At 39.5% G+C, this 16,875-nt stretch overlaps 1 protein-coding gene across 1 annotated transcript in view; it reads right to left on the bottom strand.

Annotated features, from left to right (window-relative positions):
* LOC129425252 (uncharacterized) overlaps positions 1–16,875 on the bottom strand; it is a 122,630-nt gene that overhangs the window by 51,040 nt on the left and 54,715 nt on the right. The window contains exons 20-24 of the mRNA XM_073856644.1: positions 3,456–3,767; positions 2,418–2,767; positions 1,677–2,049; positions 1,097–1,399; positions 462–743 (exon numbers count right to left, since the gene is read on the bottom strand). Of these exons, the coding sequence (XP_073712745.1) occupies positions 462–743; positions 1,097–1,399; positions 1,677–2,049; positions 2,418–2,767; positions 3,456–3,767 (1,620 nt within the window). The remainder of the gene's footprint in view (positions 1–461; positions 744–1,096; positions 1,400–1,676; positions 2,050–2,417; positions 2,768–3,455; positions 3,768–16,875) is intronic.

The raw sequence follows: 16,875 nt of genomic DNA, 5'->3' as shown, positions 1-16,875 counted from the left end.
GCTGCGCTGATCATGCTTAACTAAAGTGAAACACACTTTTAATGGACAAAATAAATATGATTTCACAGAAAAAGTGCCACAGATTTTGCATGTCCAGTGTGTTTTGACAAGAACTGCAGTAAGCTATGTCAGAAAACAAAAAAATGAAGGCGTTTATAGAAAATGTACTCATTTTAAACTTAATTTTATTATTCAGTTTGGAAGTATATGGTGTTTTATAAAAAAATATAGAAAATAAATATTTGTATGTGAAGCGGGAAAAAATGGGTTTAGAAAATTTTAATTGGTGCATCTCCAGTATAAAAGCCTGACAAAAAAAGTTATGTATGCAGGAGGGGTTGTTGCCATGTAGCAAAGGGACAGAGTCAAGCCACCAATGAGAGAGAAGAGAGAGAGATAGAGTCACAGATTATCTTGTCCTGGGCCCAAGCAAGACTGTCAGCTGGCCTGAATACACTCACCTACAGTGATTTTAATAGTGTTACTCCTGGAAGACTTGATGGTGCCATTACTGTAAGAGTAATCACAGCTGTACTGATCCTGATGTGAGACGTCTACAGTCAGACTGAAAGTCACACTAGATACACTTGTTTGAGAGGATATTGTGGATGATCTTCTGAACAGGTGGAATTCAGCATTTTCCTGACATCCTGGATTAGGTGTTGTGCATCTAAACTGAATGTTTTCTCCAGGAGACACAACTGAATGAGGCATAATGGTAAACGTGGGCATCTGCAGATCACCTGCAAAATGTGAGATTTTATTTAGAATGAAAAGCTCATTTTGTAACATTTAGATTCCACACTGATGAAGTATACTAGAGCAAGACAATGTTGACACAGAGGCAAAATTTCAGTAACTATAAGGTTTGAGTCATAAATCCAAATTAAGTCTAAGTTAAATAATTATGGCAAAGGTAACAAACAGAAGAAGTCAAATTACTAAGTGTAAGCAGTAATGGCGATTGAATGTTCAAAAGCTTTCTTGTAGCCAAGGCCTATGTCTGTGGAAAAACTGTACTTTTCTCTGATAAATATTCACTGGAGTACAAAAACAGTGCCATCTAACTGTAGTCCCTCCAAAAAATTTGACTTACCTGTACAAACAACACCAGCTTCTTGATTATGACCACAGCTACGTTCTCTGCCTTCTACGCACTTCATAAGGCTGCTCTCATTTCCAACACATCCCAATTTATTTGTCCAACTCACTTCACTTCCCTGACCGAATGCTGCGCTGTGAAAGGCGCTGATGGCTCTGCCACAGTTTAATTGTTTGCACACAACATCAGCATCTGTTATGTCCCAGCTCTCATCACACACAGTTCCCCACCGGCCTTTGTGAAGCAGCTCCACTCTTCCACAGCAGGAATTAGAGCCATTAACCAATCTTAACAAGTCTGATGTATGAGATGAAAGAAAACTTGTGTCAAGCATAAAATGTATTTGATTGGTTTAAGGGAGGCAGTTACAATATTTTTTTATCTAGTTCTTAAATTTTGCAACTTTTTTGAGTCTTTAAAAGTATCTGTATCTAAGAATCTTATTTACAGTTTTATTTGAAACATTTAAAACTTTAAAATGAAAGAAAAGGCATTTTGTTTTATTGGGCTATCCATTGAGTGAAGTGTGGGCACTTAGAAAATTGTAGGATTAAATGTATGAATATTCTCATACCTGAACACATAACACCAGCATCTTCACTGTGGCTACAGTCATGGGTACCTAGTCCCCTGTGTTTGCACTGTTTTATGCTGCTCTCACTTCCCAAACATGCAACATCATCCAGCCAGATTGGGCTACTCCCCTGACCAAAATAAGCCCCACTGTTTGCACTAAGAGCTTCTCCACATCCCAGCTGTCTGCACACCACAGCGGCATCATTTATGTCCCAAGAGTCATCACACACAGTTCCCCAACGGCCATCATAAAAGATCTCAACTCTACCAGAGCACCGATTACCACCATTGACCAGTCTAACATCACCTCCTGAAAAACAAGACAACTTGTAGGTGGCGTTTAGCGGCTTTGGCATCTGAGCTCCACATTTCTAACATTCTGGAAGGAGGTTATTGAGTTGAATCAGGGGTTTTATATGAGGAGACATCTAAAACACTCTAGGATGGGGCAGAGGTCTGGAGTTGAGGAACACAGTTCTACAGTATATTGTCATTTACAACAGTTTACTATCCTGGAGCTTCCCCTGTGGTATTAATGCATAATAAAAATAAAAAGCTATATTTGCATTGAGTTAATTTTGTGTACTTAAGTGCTTTCTTTGTTATTTGGGGCCAAAAATCAATATTTTTTTAAACTAATAGTGAAATTGATCACAAAAACATATAATTGTTTGCTATTCTTACTAAGAATCTGATCAGTAATTATGTGCTAGGGAGAAAATTAATGTTGTCAGTAAGCTAAAGAAATTGGGATTAAATGGATGAATATTCCCATACCTGAACATATAACACCAGCATCATCACTGTGTTTACAGTTATGAGATCCTAATCCATTGTGTTTGCACTGTTTTATGCTGCTCTCATTTCCAGAACATGCAACATTATCCAGCCAGATTGGGTCAATCCCCTGGCCAAAATGTGCCCCACTGTCTGCAGTAACCGCTTTTCCACATCCCAGCTGTCTGCACACCACAGCGGCATCATTAATGTCCCAAGAGTCATCACACACAGTTCCCCAACGACCATCATGAAAGACCTCAACTCTACCAGAGCAGCGATTACCACCATTGACCAGTCTAACATCACCTCCTGAAAAACAAGACAACTTCATTATAATTTAAAATATGTCAAACTCTTACATTGTGCTATCGCGATTGGTACCGTGCAAGTGATTTGAGAAATCAAACAGTGCAGCCATTTTAAGCACTACCAATCACCTATACAGCACCTCTGTAGAACCATAAGTGGTGCTAAAGAATGACAAGTGTTCAATTGTTTCAAATGGAAGCGTGGTGCTTTTTAAAAATGACAGCAGCTAGCATATATTTCCGTGCTGATAGCCGAGTTGAAAAATGTCAACCTGACGTTTTCAGCCACATTTAAAGCTGTGGTGTGCACATCCCTTTATGGTTCAACATAGCACAATATGGTTCTACCCAGATTCTCTATTGGTGCAGTTTATCACTTTAAGGTACTATTAAGCACTATTTTTTTGAGTGTATTGTGTAGTAGGTCAAATCAGTATGTGTACAAAATACTATGTCTGAAATCTTAATATGTAAAAAACAATGTGTCTCTTCCCATGAAAAGATGCAGCTCACAGAAACAATATCACAGCAAAAACACACTGCAGGATTTTTGACTAATAAGATAACATTTTACATCAATTAATAAAATTTTGTCACTCGTTAAATCTTGGTTTCGATGTTATATGTTTACAGGTGAGCTTAAGCTTCAAGCCTGGTTAGTACACAATGTTCAAACATCTATAACTCACCTATGATAGTGATGATCAGCAGGTCAGACACATATGAATAGAAGTTCCGTGAGGAGACAATCACTTTATAAACACAACTGTAGTTTCCCTCATGTGAATAATCTGCCTCAGGAAAGATGAAGACGGCTGAGTGATTGACAGCTGATTCACTACTGGTGATGTTTGATCCACTGAACAGAGAGAAGAAGCCTCCAGAATACTGAGATTCAGATGAACAAGTAATAGTGAAGTTGTGACCTCTGGCGATCACTGAACCCTGATGACCAAAGTCAAACAATCCACTGAGAGAAATATTGGGCTTCTGCAGGTTCACTAGAACACAAGAGGAAGACATGTTGACAATCTTTAACTAATGATTACAAGTTGCTGTGACAAGTGCAGGAATGCAGAAAATGCAGCAATTCATTATGAACACACTCTTGCCCGCCGAGGGGGGAGGGGCAAACGGGTCTGTTGTCCCGGGCCCAGGGTGGGGGCCCAGAACTGGAAGGTAAAAAAAATAAAATATGCATTTTTGTCGAAAATAATATCTTATCCTTGAGATATAAAAGCTTTTTATTTGTTTTCTTCCTGTACTTGAAATAGTGGTCAACACAAAAATGGTTTGGCCACTGATCAAAATTTTATGACTCAAAATGTCCGGTCAGACTCAGCACAAGTCCAGTGCTCAGAAAAGAGAAGAGAAGAAGAAAATAGAGGCCTTAGAAATTTTACAAACAAATATTTTTTAAAATGTGCCGATCATGAACATGCTGGATCTAAAGTCAACGTAGAGCAAGGTAAGAAACAGCGCAGCCAACATTTAACTTACGAGCCTTGTAACAGGCCAGCTCTAATGTTAACGTTCATTAGCTTGTATAAAATAGAGATGCATCGATTGACTGACATCAGTCTGACATAACATATGCCGATTTTATGCTTGTAGCTAACCAAGACAGATAGCAAGCACAGTTGGGCCGATTCCGGCTGAAATGCGTTGCTGTTCACATTGGTGATTGATTATTATTATGGCGAAACATGCCAGACAAAACATTGTTTTTTTTTCACTGATCAATGTTGAGAATTTGGGCTGTCTTCAATAAAATCTGTCTTCTTTCAGAATTGTGGTGAAAAAAGTCAAAAGTACACATTTTAGGTTTTTAACCTGTAATACAAAGATATTTGTCTTAATGTCAGTATCCCATTCCCATATCCCATTCCAGCGAACGTAGCTGATCGTTATTGTTTACTCATTTAATGTAAAAGATTTAACTTAACAAACAATACATCATATCTAAGGCTCCAGCATTTGTGTTTGATGTTTATTTTATTTAGAAAATCTTATAGTTACAGTAATTGGTCATTCTACAAAATAGGTGGAAATGCTTGTACCTTGCTTTTGCAGACCCCTTAATCATTTAATTTGACCCAATAATCCCATAATGATATATATTTAATAAATATAGACTGTCCTTAACATGATGAGAGAGTTTATTTATGTAATTTTCTTTTTTTCCCTTTATTAAACATTTTTTTTAATGTCTGGTCCTGAAAATTGCTCTGTCCCCTTGATCATATATGGAAGTTGAACTGTGTACTTATTATTTAAAACCATGTTTTTTATAAAACAAATCTAAATTACATGTACCTTTAACCCTGAATGAATTCACTACAACACTGAAATGGTAAAAATACACTATTAATATAAATATCAAATAAACATTTGTCCCTCAAATTTATGTCATTGTTGTTACCCTACCCAAAGCACCTTTATTTTGAAACAATGCATCAGCTCTTTGAAGTTTTTCTTGGGGCAAGAGATCAGTGGAAGAAGTGCAGTGGAGGAAGGCAAAAGGTTTGCGAGATGTCTTACCTTATTTGTCTAAAATATCGTGATATACAGTATCTAAGAATTTTGATATTTTTTGGATGTTATTAGTGTTACTCTGTTTTATAGCTGGGAGTGTTAAGATCTTTACATAAAAATACATTATACTGAATAAGTATGTGATTGTTACATCTCTGATGAAATAGCACATTTTGTTAAAATGTTTGTTTTTTTCTGTAAATTGTCATTAGTGTTACCATCATTGGTGTTACCGTCTTCTCTAATGAGTACTTCCTAAGCACTATTCCTTTTTACTGACCAACATAAAAGCATACAAACAAAACAAGATGGAAAAATGTTTAAGTTTATAGGTTTTATCATATTCATTATCTATTATTATATTCTCATTTTGTCAGGTTTTGAAGATACAACCTCATGGATTCTTTATTAAAATGTATTAAAAATTCAACATAGATTAAGCTCCCTGTTTTGCGGATTCATAGATTTGACAAGTTAAGTAATGCTATTTTAGAAGTTTTGGGTGTTTTGAAAGAAGTTAATTTAAGCAGATTTCCATCACCCGAATTCCACCTTACCTTTCAGTCGATCACTACGACGTCACGTTGTGACCGACAAATTGGGAACTCGCTTAGAGAGACCAATCTGCTTTGAGTACTACTAAAACGCCAATGAACGTGGCATTGAGATATTTGCATAATGCTGGCGCCGCCCCGCCAGGTGCCTATATAAGCAGCAGGTGCAAATATGGAATTTAGCTTTTTCGCTTCGAAAGCCGGTAGTTTCTGCTACTGAGAAGCTACTCTACTCTGTTGGGATCGATTGCTGAAGTTGGTTGGACTAGCAGTACCACAGTGGACGCTTCGCAGTATTCCACGACTCTGCATCTTTTTTGTTTTGAGTTTAGTGTGTGCGTTGCCCTTCCCTGTGTGCATCATCAACTGAGCATCTGAGTGAATTTCCCTAAAAGAGTGATACGGAGAGCTTTGTGCCTTGTTAAAGGCAGCCAATCTCTCGTATATCCGAAGATCAGCGTCCTTTTCAGGATGGCTTTTTGTCTGTGCGATCTTGGGTGCGGCAAATATATGGGTCCGAAGAACGTCACGAGCGTTGTCTTTCGTGCTTGGGCATCGAGCACGTGGAGGCAGCGTTTGCTGAGGGTAGTGTTTCGCTGCGAGAACATGTCCCTTGTGGATTTGCGGAGACGGTTGTCTTTCCTCCCCGAAAAACGTAACCCGCATCCTGCGAGTGCTGAGCGTCGCCACAGTGTGGCTGTAAGGCTCTCAAAGAATTACTTCCGCATCACTGTGCTAAATCGGTCGGGGGATTCGTCTTCCGACTCTCAGCTTCCTCGTCCACAGCCGGCAGAAGTGCCAATGGAGACTGCAGCATCATGTTCTACGATGTCTGTAGAATCTGTTGTGCCTCCCTCCGGGTCCACAGAAACCGCAACATCCGAGGGTGGGCCTCCCTCTGACGTGGATCCCGACGCCCTTCTTCCCTCCGGTCGGGTTGTGACGCCGGAGTTCGATCCAGAGATGGGGGCCGTGCTCGCTTGAGTGGCAGAGACTGTAGGGTTAGAGTAGGTTAACCCCCCTCAGCCCGAACCGACCCGTCTGGATGATTGTTTCTTTGGAGCTGCCCGGGTTTCACAACCCTCTCCTCCAGTGCCATTCTTCCCCGAGGTGCACGAGGAGCTGACTAGAACTTGGAAGTCGCTGTTTTCAACCAGATTGCGGCCGTTTCAGACCTCCCCCCTCACCTCCCTCACCAGCAGAGTCGCTAAGGGTTACACAAAGATCCCTCCGGTGGAGCGGGGGATCGCGATATAGCTGTGTCCGGCCACAGATCCCTCCTGGAAGGACCGCCCACCCTCCCCTCCCGTGCTTGCAGACAGTCGTCCGGTTTAACAGGCGCTGCCCACCAGGCATGTGGAGAGGCGGCTTCAGCCCTGCACGCAATGGCGTTGCTGCAGGTTCACCAAGCGAAGGCCTTGAGGGACCTGCACGAAGGAGGACACGACTCGCCAGTCCTCTCGGAGCTCCGGGCTGCCACTGACTTGGCTCTCCGCGCTACGAAAGGTGACAGCGCAGGCGTTTGGTCGTGCCATGTCCACGATGGTGGTCCAGGAACGCCACTTATGGCTATGTCTGGCGGACATGTCGGATGCGGAGAAGAACAAGTTTTTAGACGCTCCAGTGTTCCCAACTAGCCTCTTCGGTGAGTCGGTGGAGATTTTGCCCAGCAGTCCTCCCCCGCCCAGAAGCAGACAGAGGCGATCGCTCAGATCATGCCCCGGCACAAGTGACCTGTATCTCGCCCTCCAGCTCCGGCTGCCCCGTCTGCTCCTTGCCGAGGGCGCCCTCCGGCTGTTGCCTCCACCCCCCCGCTAGGATATCATCCAGGCCATGGAGGGGGAACAGCCGTCGGCAGACCGCTTCAGCGTTGGCTTCACGATTGAGTCCCGAGGAGAGCGTGGCGTGCAGGTATCCATCGTGTAACCATTACACCTGCGTGTCACCTAACATTCCCCCCGTGGTCAGACCCCGTATTTCTCAGGACTGGTGTGTCCATGAGACAGGTCTCTCGGCATGCTGTTGTTCACACAGGTGCGTCTGAAACGGGCTTGGGAGCCACGTACGACAAACTTACAGCTTCGGGAGTGTGGACAGCACCCCTGTTGCATTGGCACATCAATTGCTGCAAGTTGTGGGCTGTATACCTGGGACTTGTACGCTTCGCTACGGAGCTGCGAGGGAAGGATGTGCTAGTACGCTCCGACAACACTGCGACTGTTGCGTATATCAACCGTCAAGGCGGTTTGCACTCCCGTCACCTGTCGCATCTCGCTCATCCTCTCCTCCTTTGGAGTCAGAAGCATCTGATGGTCCAGCTAATTTGGAAGAAGTTCGGTCGTGCGCAGATAGATCTGTTTGGGTCGCCGGACGATACCCACTGTCGCCTCTTTTATTCACCAACCGAGGACAGCCTCGGCTTGGATGCGTTGGCACACAGCTGCCCGCGGGGATGCCAAATATGCATTCCCTCCAGTGAGCTTAATCGCACAGACGCTGTTCAAAGTCAGGCAGGACGAGGAGAGCCTTTTACTGATCGCCCCGTACTGGACGACCAGGAATTGGTTTCCAGAACTAATGCTCCTCGCAACAGCCCCTCCCTGGCGGATTCCCCTGAGGAAGGACCTTCTTTCTCAAGGAGGGGGCACATTATATTATTTTCCTTAGCAGAGCCTGCTCTGCATCTCTCTGCATGTATTGTTCAGAGACTTTTTTTGAGCAACCTGTCGGTTGTTTCATATATTTTTATGTCATCCATTTTACCTTCTTAGGGGATGGCTTCCGCAGTGTTCTAGCTCTGCTCAGTTTAGATGCTTCCCCAGTTCGCTGGTTCACTATCGTGGGGGTAGTGACCGGCCTTCTGCATTTCGCCTTAGGTTCCGCCCCTTTATGTGGAGGGTGGAGGGCTTTTGCAGGCACTGGAAGGGTTCAGCTGCAGTGGCGTTTTGGTAGGGATTCCCAATTCGTCGGTCACGACGTGACATCTTAGTGACCGACTGAAAGGGAACGTCTCGGTTACGTATGTAACCCTCGTTCCCTGAAGGAAGGGAATGGAGACGTCACGTCACGTCGCCACATTTTGCTGTTCCATTGCTGTTTTCAGGCCGGGCACTGTTGCTCGGCTCTCAGCAATAATATAGCTGATTTGGTATTATGCACCTGCGGCTTATATACGCACCTGGTGGGGCGGCGCCGGCATTATGCAAATACCTGCATGCCAAGTTCATTGGCGTTTTCATAGTTTCTCGAAGTAGATAGGTCACCCGCGAAGCGGTTCCCAATTCGTCGGTCACGAAGTGACGTCTCTGTTCCCTTCCTTCAGGGAACGAGGGTTACATACGTAACCGAGACGTTTTACTCTATAAAGATTATGCAATAAATTAACATTAATCTTTCATGTTTGTCATAATTTGGCCTTGGTTGCATATTATGCTTTAAATGTGACCATTATCATTACTGATATGTCTCGTAAATATGTATTGGGGAATTTGGCTAAAACAGTGTGGCGTAGCTCTATATTATGTAGAATAATGTCTGTATTAAATGTGCACATTTTCTAGTGTTTGTGTGGACTGCGTGTGTAAAATGCAGGAAAACAGGAAAAGTTTATCATTTGCACGTGTTTTAAGGGCTTGCAAATGTTAAAGGCGGAGTCCATGATATTTGAAAGCCAATGTTGATATTTGAAATCACCTAAACAAACACCCCCCTACCCCAATAGAATCTGGACCTTCTGTTGATAGACCCGCCCCACACATACGCAAGCCGACATTTGATTTGATTTGATTGGCTATGAGTGTGTTTTGGTAGTCGGCCCGTCTCCTTCTCCAAACCGTTTTTCAAACATCGTGGACTCCGCCTTTAACATTCAAGTGATTTTAACCACAAAAAGGCAGTAAAGTGAGCTTTCTGTAACTAAGCGCAGAAACACGTGCGGTTGAATGTGTCTGCTCCAGCTCGTGATCATCCCTAGATCAGAACTCTTGATGTGTAGACTATAGAGTGAGTTGTGCTACACTGTAAAAAGTCATTCTGCAGGCTTGTAGATTTGATGAAATTGAATATGTAAACTTTATTTAATAAAATTAATTTCATGTAGTTTGGTTATTTTTTTGTGTTAAAATTCTTTAAAAATGACTGGAATAAAAACAACGTATTGTTTTTGTGAAGGATTTAGCTATTCTTATTGTGTATCTGTGAATGTAGCGAATACTGAATAAATCCAAAGTAATACAAATGAGCTGTTTTAAATTAAAAACCATTTCAGGTCAATATGCAGGTTGTGAGCGCCGAGCAGACGGATTCAGGAAATATTTCTGTTATTGTGCCAAAATTCAAAGTTTTGAAAGCATTTCAGTCGAGAATGTATGTTTTTTAAACAAGAATCTGCAGTAGGTTCATAAAGATATCGCCTATTTAAACATTTCCTTCGAGTTTTTGGGGATGGGAGCTCCAGATAATCAGCGGGCGCTCAGCGCTCATATATACCGGACAACGGCGCCTCGGCTAGTCTTGCTAGTCAGCCAGCTGGCTGTGACGTCAATGTAGTGTTTAAACTGTGGATAAAATTCATTTCGGGTCAATTTAACGGGCAATCTTTGGTCTTATAAGTCTATAAGCAGTGTTTCTTTGTATAATTTGTTTGTAATTTGTAAATATTAATTACAATAAGGATTAATATGAACTGGGTTTGGACGTAACTTCAGCTTTAGGACCTAGGAGGTTGCATATCTAGGATGCATTCGTCATCAAGACTGTCTTATTTCAGAATGTTAACAAGTTGACTTTTATTCTTAGTTGATCCTAAATTGTTGTAATATGCGTATGACTTGCGAATGTAATACTTAGTTAACTTAAACAAACCAGGCGTAATGGCGTATGCAGTCTGCATGTGTAACGGGGAAAATTAGTTTATGATGAATTGTGCCAAAATGTTTATTAATCTTGTATATAAATTCTATATTAAAAATGTTAATTGAACACAATGTATTAAGTGCACCTGATGGAATATAGCGCCACCCGCAGCAGACTAAAGTAAATTTTGAATTGTGTCGGCCATTTTCTCCTCAGTCATTGTAAGCCAGGGGTCTTCAACCTTTTTTGGGTCGGGGACCCCTTAGATGAGAGAGGCATGGAGCAGGGACCCCCTGATACTAAATTTGTAAAACTGATATATTTAAGTAATCAGTAAGCTACGAGAGGCTGCCTTTCCGTATTAGGTACAACGCAAAGTGGAGTAAAATACAACAATTGACCAATCAGAATCAAGGACTGAAACTGTTTTATAAATAGAAACAAACCATATTGTCACACAGCCATACTATATTAAGACAGTACATTGGCACTATTATGCTGTTGTTGTACATGCATAATTTTTTTGTTAAAGTAGATTTAGTTTTTATATGAATATAATAATAATAATATGAATATGAATATAATAAAAATAATATAATATTATTTTAAGGTATTTGCAGTGTAATAGATTTTCATTTTACTGTGAATTTACCTGAACCTGGGCTTTCAGTTTATAAAGATGACTGATCATGGTGAATGGCACATAGACTCTCTATTCTGGTGGGGATAGAGGTTGTGCTACTTTATAATTCAGAGGTTTGTTGCCTTTCTCGTGTATCATCGTCACGAGTTTGAGTAACGCAAGTTTATTTTCTGCATAGCTTCATATAAGACTCAGGAGAAAATATGCATTGAGTCCGCGCGCATCTCTTTGGGGCAACTTTTTTTTTATAGAGGCGGATTTCAACCTGACTGTGAATCTTGCACAAAGCACCATCACTGTGCACGTTTCATAATTTTTAGATGCGGGCGATAGTTTTGTCAAAGTTTATAATGCAGACGCGGTCTGACGTCATTTGCCTTTTGAGTTAGCGCTTTAAATCTAAACCGCGTGAAACAGCTGTCCAAGTTCAGAAATATAACTTGAGACAATGTCGCACTGATCCTAAAATAACTTTCTGAAAGAAAGACACACATGCCTATAAGATTTACCTGTTTTATGATGCCTTTTCTGTCGCTACTGCTGCTTCCTGAGTGTACATTTATAGTCTTCAGATATTTTATTTTGGTCCGCTTGTTAAACTGAACGCGCGCCTTCGCGGCCACGCACGTGCACAACTTAAAGAGGGACATGTAACGTTTTTTTTTTTGTACATATATTTACGTTTTTAGCAAAAAATAGCTTGTGGTCAAACATCATTTGGCGGACCCCCTGCAGTTCCGTCGCGGACCCCCTGTTGAAGACCCATGTTGTAAGCTGTTGAGGAGGATGGTAGGTTTAAAATCTCTCTCCGGTCAAATACAAGTAAAATGATGTTAGAGATGATTTTATTTCTGCTAAGGTTCAATATTGTTCTCTAAAAGGGTATTTCATATTGTAGATAAGCCAAAAGAGATGAGTTGATGGAAATGTAAAGTTTTATACTGAATTCATTGTTGAGTGCTTTAGGAGCACATGGCATTTCTTGTGTTTCAGTCTCTGTATTTTCTCATTGCTTATTTTCTGTATATTTTATTCACTGTATATTTATTTTTGGCAGTTATGTGACCGGATGAGTTGTGATTCATGCCTGTGCGGTGTTATTTCATATATTCCAGGTATGATGTACTAATGTTTGTGTACTGTTATGCTGTTTATATTCAAAGAGATAAAGGAAAAAAGAAACAGAGCTCAATTATTGAAAGAAATGTATTTATTGATTGTTAAACTGAGGTCCTCAGTCATTGTAAGCTGTTGAGGAGGATGTTATGTGACCGGATGAGTTGTGATTCACGCCTGTGCTGTGTTATTTCATATATTCCAGTATTCCAGTAAATGAGAGAAGTGAGCTCAGACTACATCTCTGTGTGGTCCTTTCCGGAGTGGTCTATCAATTAAAGAACCAGAAGAAGGGGTTACACATGTGACCTCCGCAGTCTGCACCCTTCGGATTCAGAAACGGCCTGCGATTGGTGGTCCAGCTGTAACTCATTTTGAGTGACAGGAAGACTGACCGATCGTACTGTTCCTCTGAATGGGTGGGTTCTTTTATCACTAACTTACATAGATATGTATGTATCTATTATGACAAATTCTGCTCGCTCGCTCGCTCGGTTCGTGTTTTAAAAATAAATGTAACTTTACTGCGGTCTTTTTCGGTTTATTTAGTTTTGTGTTAATTGTACCAACAAAGTATTCTAATAAATTGGTAATGTAAAACTATTCTCCACTGTAAATTAATTGTGTGCTCAATTGCGACGCCCTGTGTTGAATTTTCCCGCGGAAAACATGAACCATTGGCTGACTGAATTGTTTGACAAAGGCCTCTTACTGGAGTTTTCTGCTGCCCACCGAAACTTGAAGCATTACTGAGGGGAAATGTAACGTTATTCATTGAATTCCACAAAAGGTGAGGAAGATATTAAATGTATAAGTTATCTTTTTAAAATGTTTAAGCTTTCTACATAATGTAAATTGAACATTTATTATTATTATTATTAACTTTGCGACCTATTATCTAAATTGTGTGTTCATGAAGGCCTGTAACGGTACTGCAGTTTCCTGCAGGCAACGTGAAACATTGCTGAGGGAGAACTTTATTCACAACAAAAGGTGAGGAATGTTATTAAATAAATATATTGTACATATTATATTGTGTATATAGTGTATGTGTTTGTATATACACATGTGAGTAACTTGGTTAACAAATAAATATGTGACTGTATCCTATTGTGTGACAGAAAATATGTAGGGAAATTTGCCCTAATAATAAATATAGATTATATATCTTTTCCAAATTTTTTTTGACATTATTTGTAATTCCAATGAGAATTTATTATCAGTTTTCGATATAACTGCACATTTCAAACATTCATAATTAGCCACAAACTCAGATGAACTCCATTGCACATATCTTCCAGTTTTCTTTAAAGGTGACATAGAATGGTTGAACGGAGTATTTATCCTTGTTCTGTGATGTGACATGTAGACAAAAATTTTTTTGGTTGGGTCTGTAATGGCTTCGAAGCTTCCTAAAAACCTCTCTCAGATAGCTCTATTAGGGTGGGGGATTTCAAACAAGTGGTTTTGCACCTATTTGGCTCCCCCTACTGGCTTAACTTCAATTTCATTACTGATTGGCTGACTTTGCTGCCACTCAAAAAATGTAGCCAATTATTTTAAAGTGGATGGGCAGTTAGATGCCTGTGATGTCATAAGCATCAGTTTTTCAGATTGGGCTGTTTTCTGGCTGACATTTCTAAAAGAGGAATTTCTATGAGACTGAGATGTTTAGAATGTTTAGCACTTTTTGTATGTTTGTAAATGTGGGTAGACTACCATTATTCAACAAAGACAAGGTAAAAATGTTTTTTTTTTTTTCTGTCCCCTTTAAAACATTTTAATATACAAGTTTAATGTGTGGATTATTTCAATATTCAAGCTGTAAAAATGTATAAAGGTTTTAAGACATAATTGCTGTTTAATGTTGCAGGATAAAGATGAAGAGGTGGGACTTGGGCAGCTTGTGATGGCTGTAATTGTAAAGAATGGATCTTCTAGGAGTGGCAGCCCAAGGGATGCTGGAATTGTTATCGAGGCCTTAAAAGGTTGCCCATGCATGCTTTATCCTCCTTGGATTGGATTGGATCTATGCATTGAATCCCCAGTATCCCAGGCATCTTTTCAGGTGTTTCAGAAACTTTTCTTGGAGCTGGATTCTTCAAAGTTTATAAACTGATTACAGTACATTAAGTCTAAACTGCTGTCTGATGTTCTGGGTGTGAATCAATGTAGAACACAAACATGGAACCTTTCATCGGGAAGTGTGGACGGTTTTCTTTAAAGATTGTAAAATACTTTTTGAAGTTTACACTGTTACAAATACACCATTAAAAATGAGATGCTTCCCTGTTCTTTTGACTGCAATAAAATAAGAATTGATTCATCTTTGTCTGTCATTCTGAAATCAGATATTATACTCATTTTTAATAATAATATTAATGGATAGATTTTAAATCATGATGTTAAATGAAAATAGTATAATTGAATAGTATTTATTGTATAGTGCTAGGTCTTTGTCCTGTATACCCAATATATTTTGTTTAAATTTAAATTAATTTCTAATTGCAAATTGCAGTTAACCTTTTTGAATGGGTTACTATTAAGAAGTTTATGAAGTGATTCTAACTCAATTTTTATTTGTTGAATGTAATTAATGATATTGCTTGTAATCTGTTGCCACACTTTTATTGAGTAGATATGGCATAATATTTTTTAATGTATACTTTTATTGAGTAGATATGGCATAATATTTTTTAATGTATAGTGCTAGATCTTTGTCTAGTATACCCAATAAATTTTAATATATTTTTTAATCGCAAATTGCAGTTTGTCTTTTTTAATATGTTAATATTAAGGAGTTTATAGAGTAAAATCTAAATATTTTTTTTATTTGTTGGATGTAATTAATGATATTGCTTGTAATCTGTTGCCACAATTTTATTGAGTAGATGGGGCATATTATTTTGTACAGTGTACTGCCTCTCACACTGTAGTCCATTAAAATACATTTGGCAAACAGAGCACTGTAAAACAACAAATTTTTTATCTGAAGCGACTGTTATGCTGCGCCGTTTGCAATGCGTCCTCCACAAGAGAGACGAGTTTCAAAAACAAGCGAACATAAAATCGTTCTGTTCTTGACAGGGCACATACAAACAAATTGATCTCCACACAGTATTCTTTTTCTTATAAACACATTTGTTTATTTCCTAAATGTATGTATAGATTAGAGGCAGAAACCAGTCTGTTTTAAAGAGACCTAACGTAACCTCAAATAACCTACACAAGCCTGTGTCATTAAAGGGAGAGTTCGCCCAAAAATTCTGTCATCATTTACTCACCCTCATGTTGTTACAAACCTGTTAAATTTAATTGTTGAGAGGAACACAAAGGAAGATATTTTGAGAAATGTTTGTAACCAAACTGTGGACCCCATTCACTTCCATATAGAAATAAATAATAATATGGAAGTAAATGGGGTCCACGAACGGTTTGGTTACAAACATTTCTCAAAATATCTTCCCTTATGTTCATCAGAACAATGAAATTGAGGGTGAGTAAATGATGAAAGAACTTTCATTTTTGGGTGAACTATATTAATCAAACAAAATCAAATCAATTCTGTAGCTCTAATAAATAAATAAATATAATAAATAAAGACAGTGTTATTATTCATTTGATTCGATTTCTTTGCCTAATGCTAATTTTAGACCTATCGAAAAATGTACCCCTATTTATTTTAGTACTGTGACTTGACTTGGCTTGACTTGAAACTTATCAGGACTCGACTTGACTTGCTTAGGGTAAACCCTTGACTTGACTTGCTTGATTTATCTGAACTGTGACTTGAGACTTGACTCGGACTTGATGGTTTAAGACTTGAGACTTGCTTTGACTTGACCATGTGTGACTTGTCCCCACCTCTGCTGTTCTCGAATTGCTCTTACAATACTTTGATGTCATTCAGTACACATGTTGGTCTGAGCAGCACCAAGTTAACCCTGCATCCAAAATCGGCAAATCAGTACACTCTTAAAATAATGGTTCTAGATAATACTAAGAGCTCATAATAATAATGGAGCCATTTTTAGCAATCCCAATCACCTATATAGCATCTCTGTAGAACCATAAGTGGTGCTAAAGAATGACAAGTGTTCAATTGTTTCAAATGGAAGCGTGGTGTTTTTTTAAAATGACAGCAGCTAGCATATATTTCCGTGCTGATAGTCGAGTTGAAAAATGTCAACCTGACGTTTTCAGCCGCATTTAAAGCTGTGGTGTGCACACCCCTTTATGGTTTAACGTAGCACAATATGGTTCTACCCAGGTTCTCCATTGGTGCAGTTTAGCACTTTTTGTGCTTTTAAGCACAATTTTTAAGATTGTATGTGTAGTAGGTCAAATCAGTATGTGTAAAAATAGTATGTCTGATATCTTAATGTAAAAAACAATAGGCAAGAAGTA

This window comes from Misgurnus anguillicaudatus, chromosome 19 (assembly GCF_027580225.2).
Source record: "Misgurnus anguillicaudatus chromosome 19, ASM2758022v2, whole genome shotgun sequence".
Lineage (NCBI taxonomy): Eukaryota > Metazoa > Chordata > Actinopteri > Cypriniformes > Cobitidae > Misgurnus > Misgurnus anguillicaudatus.
This window is presented reverse-complemented; position numbering and strand designations above follow the sequence as displayed.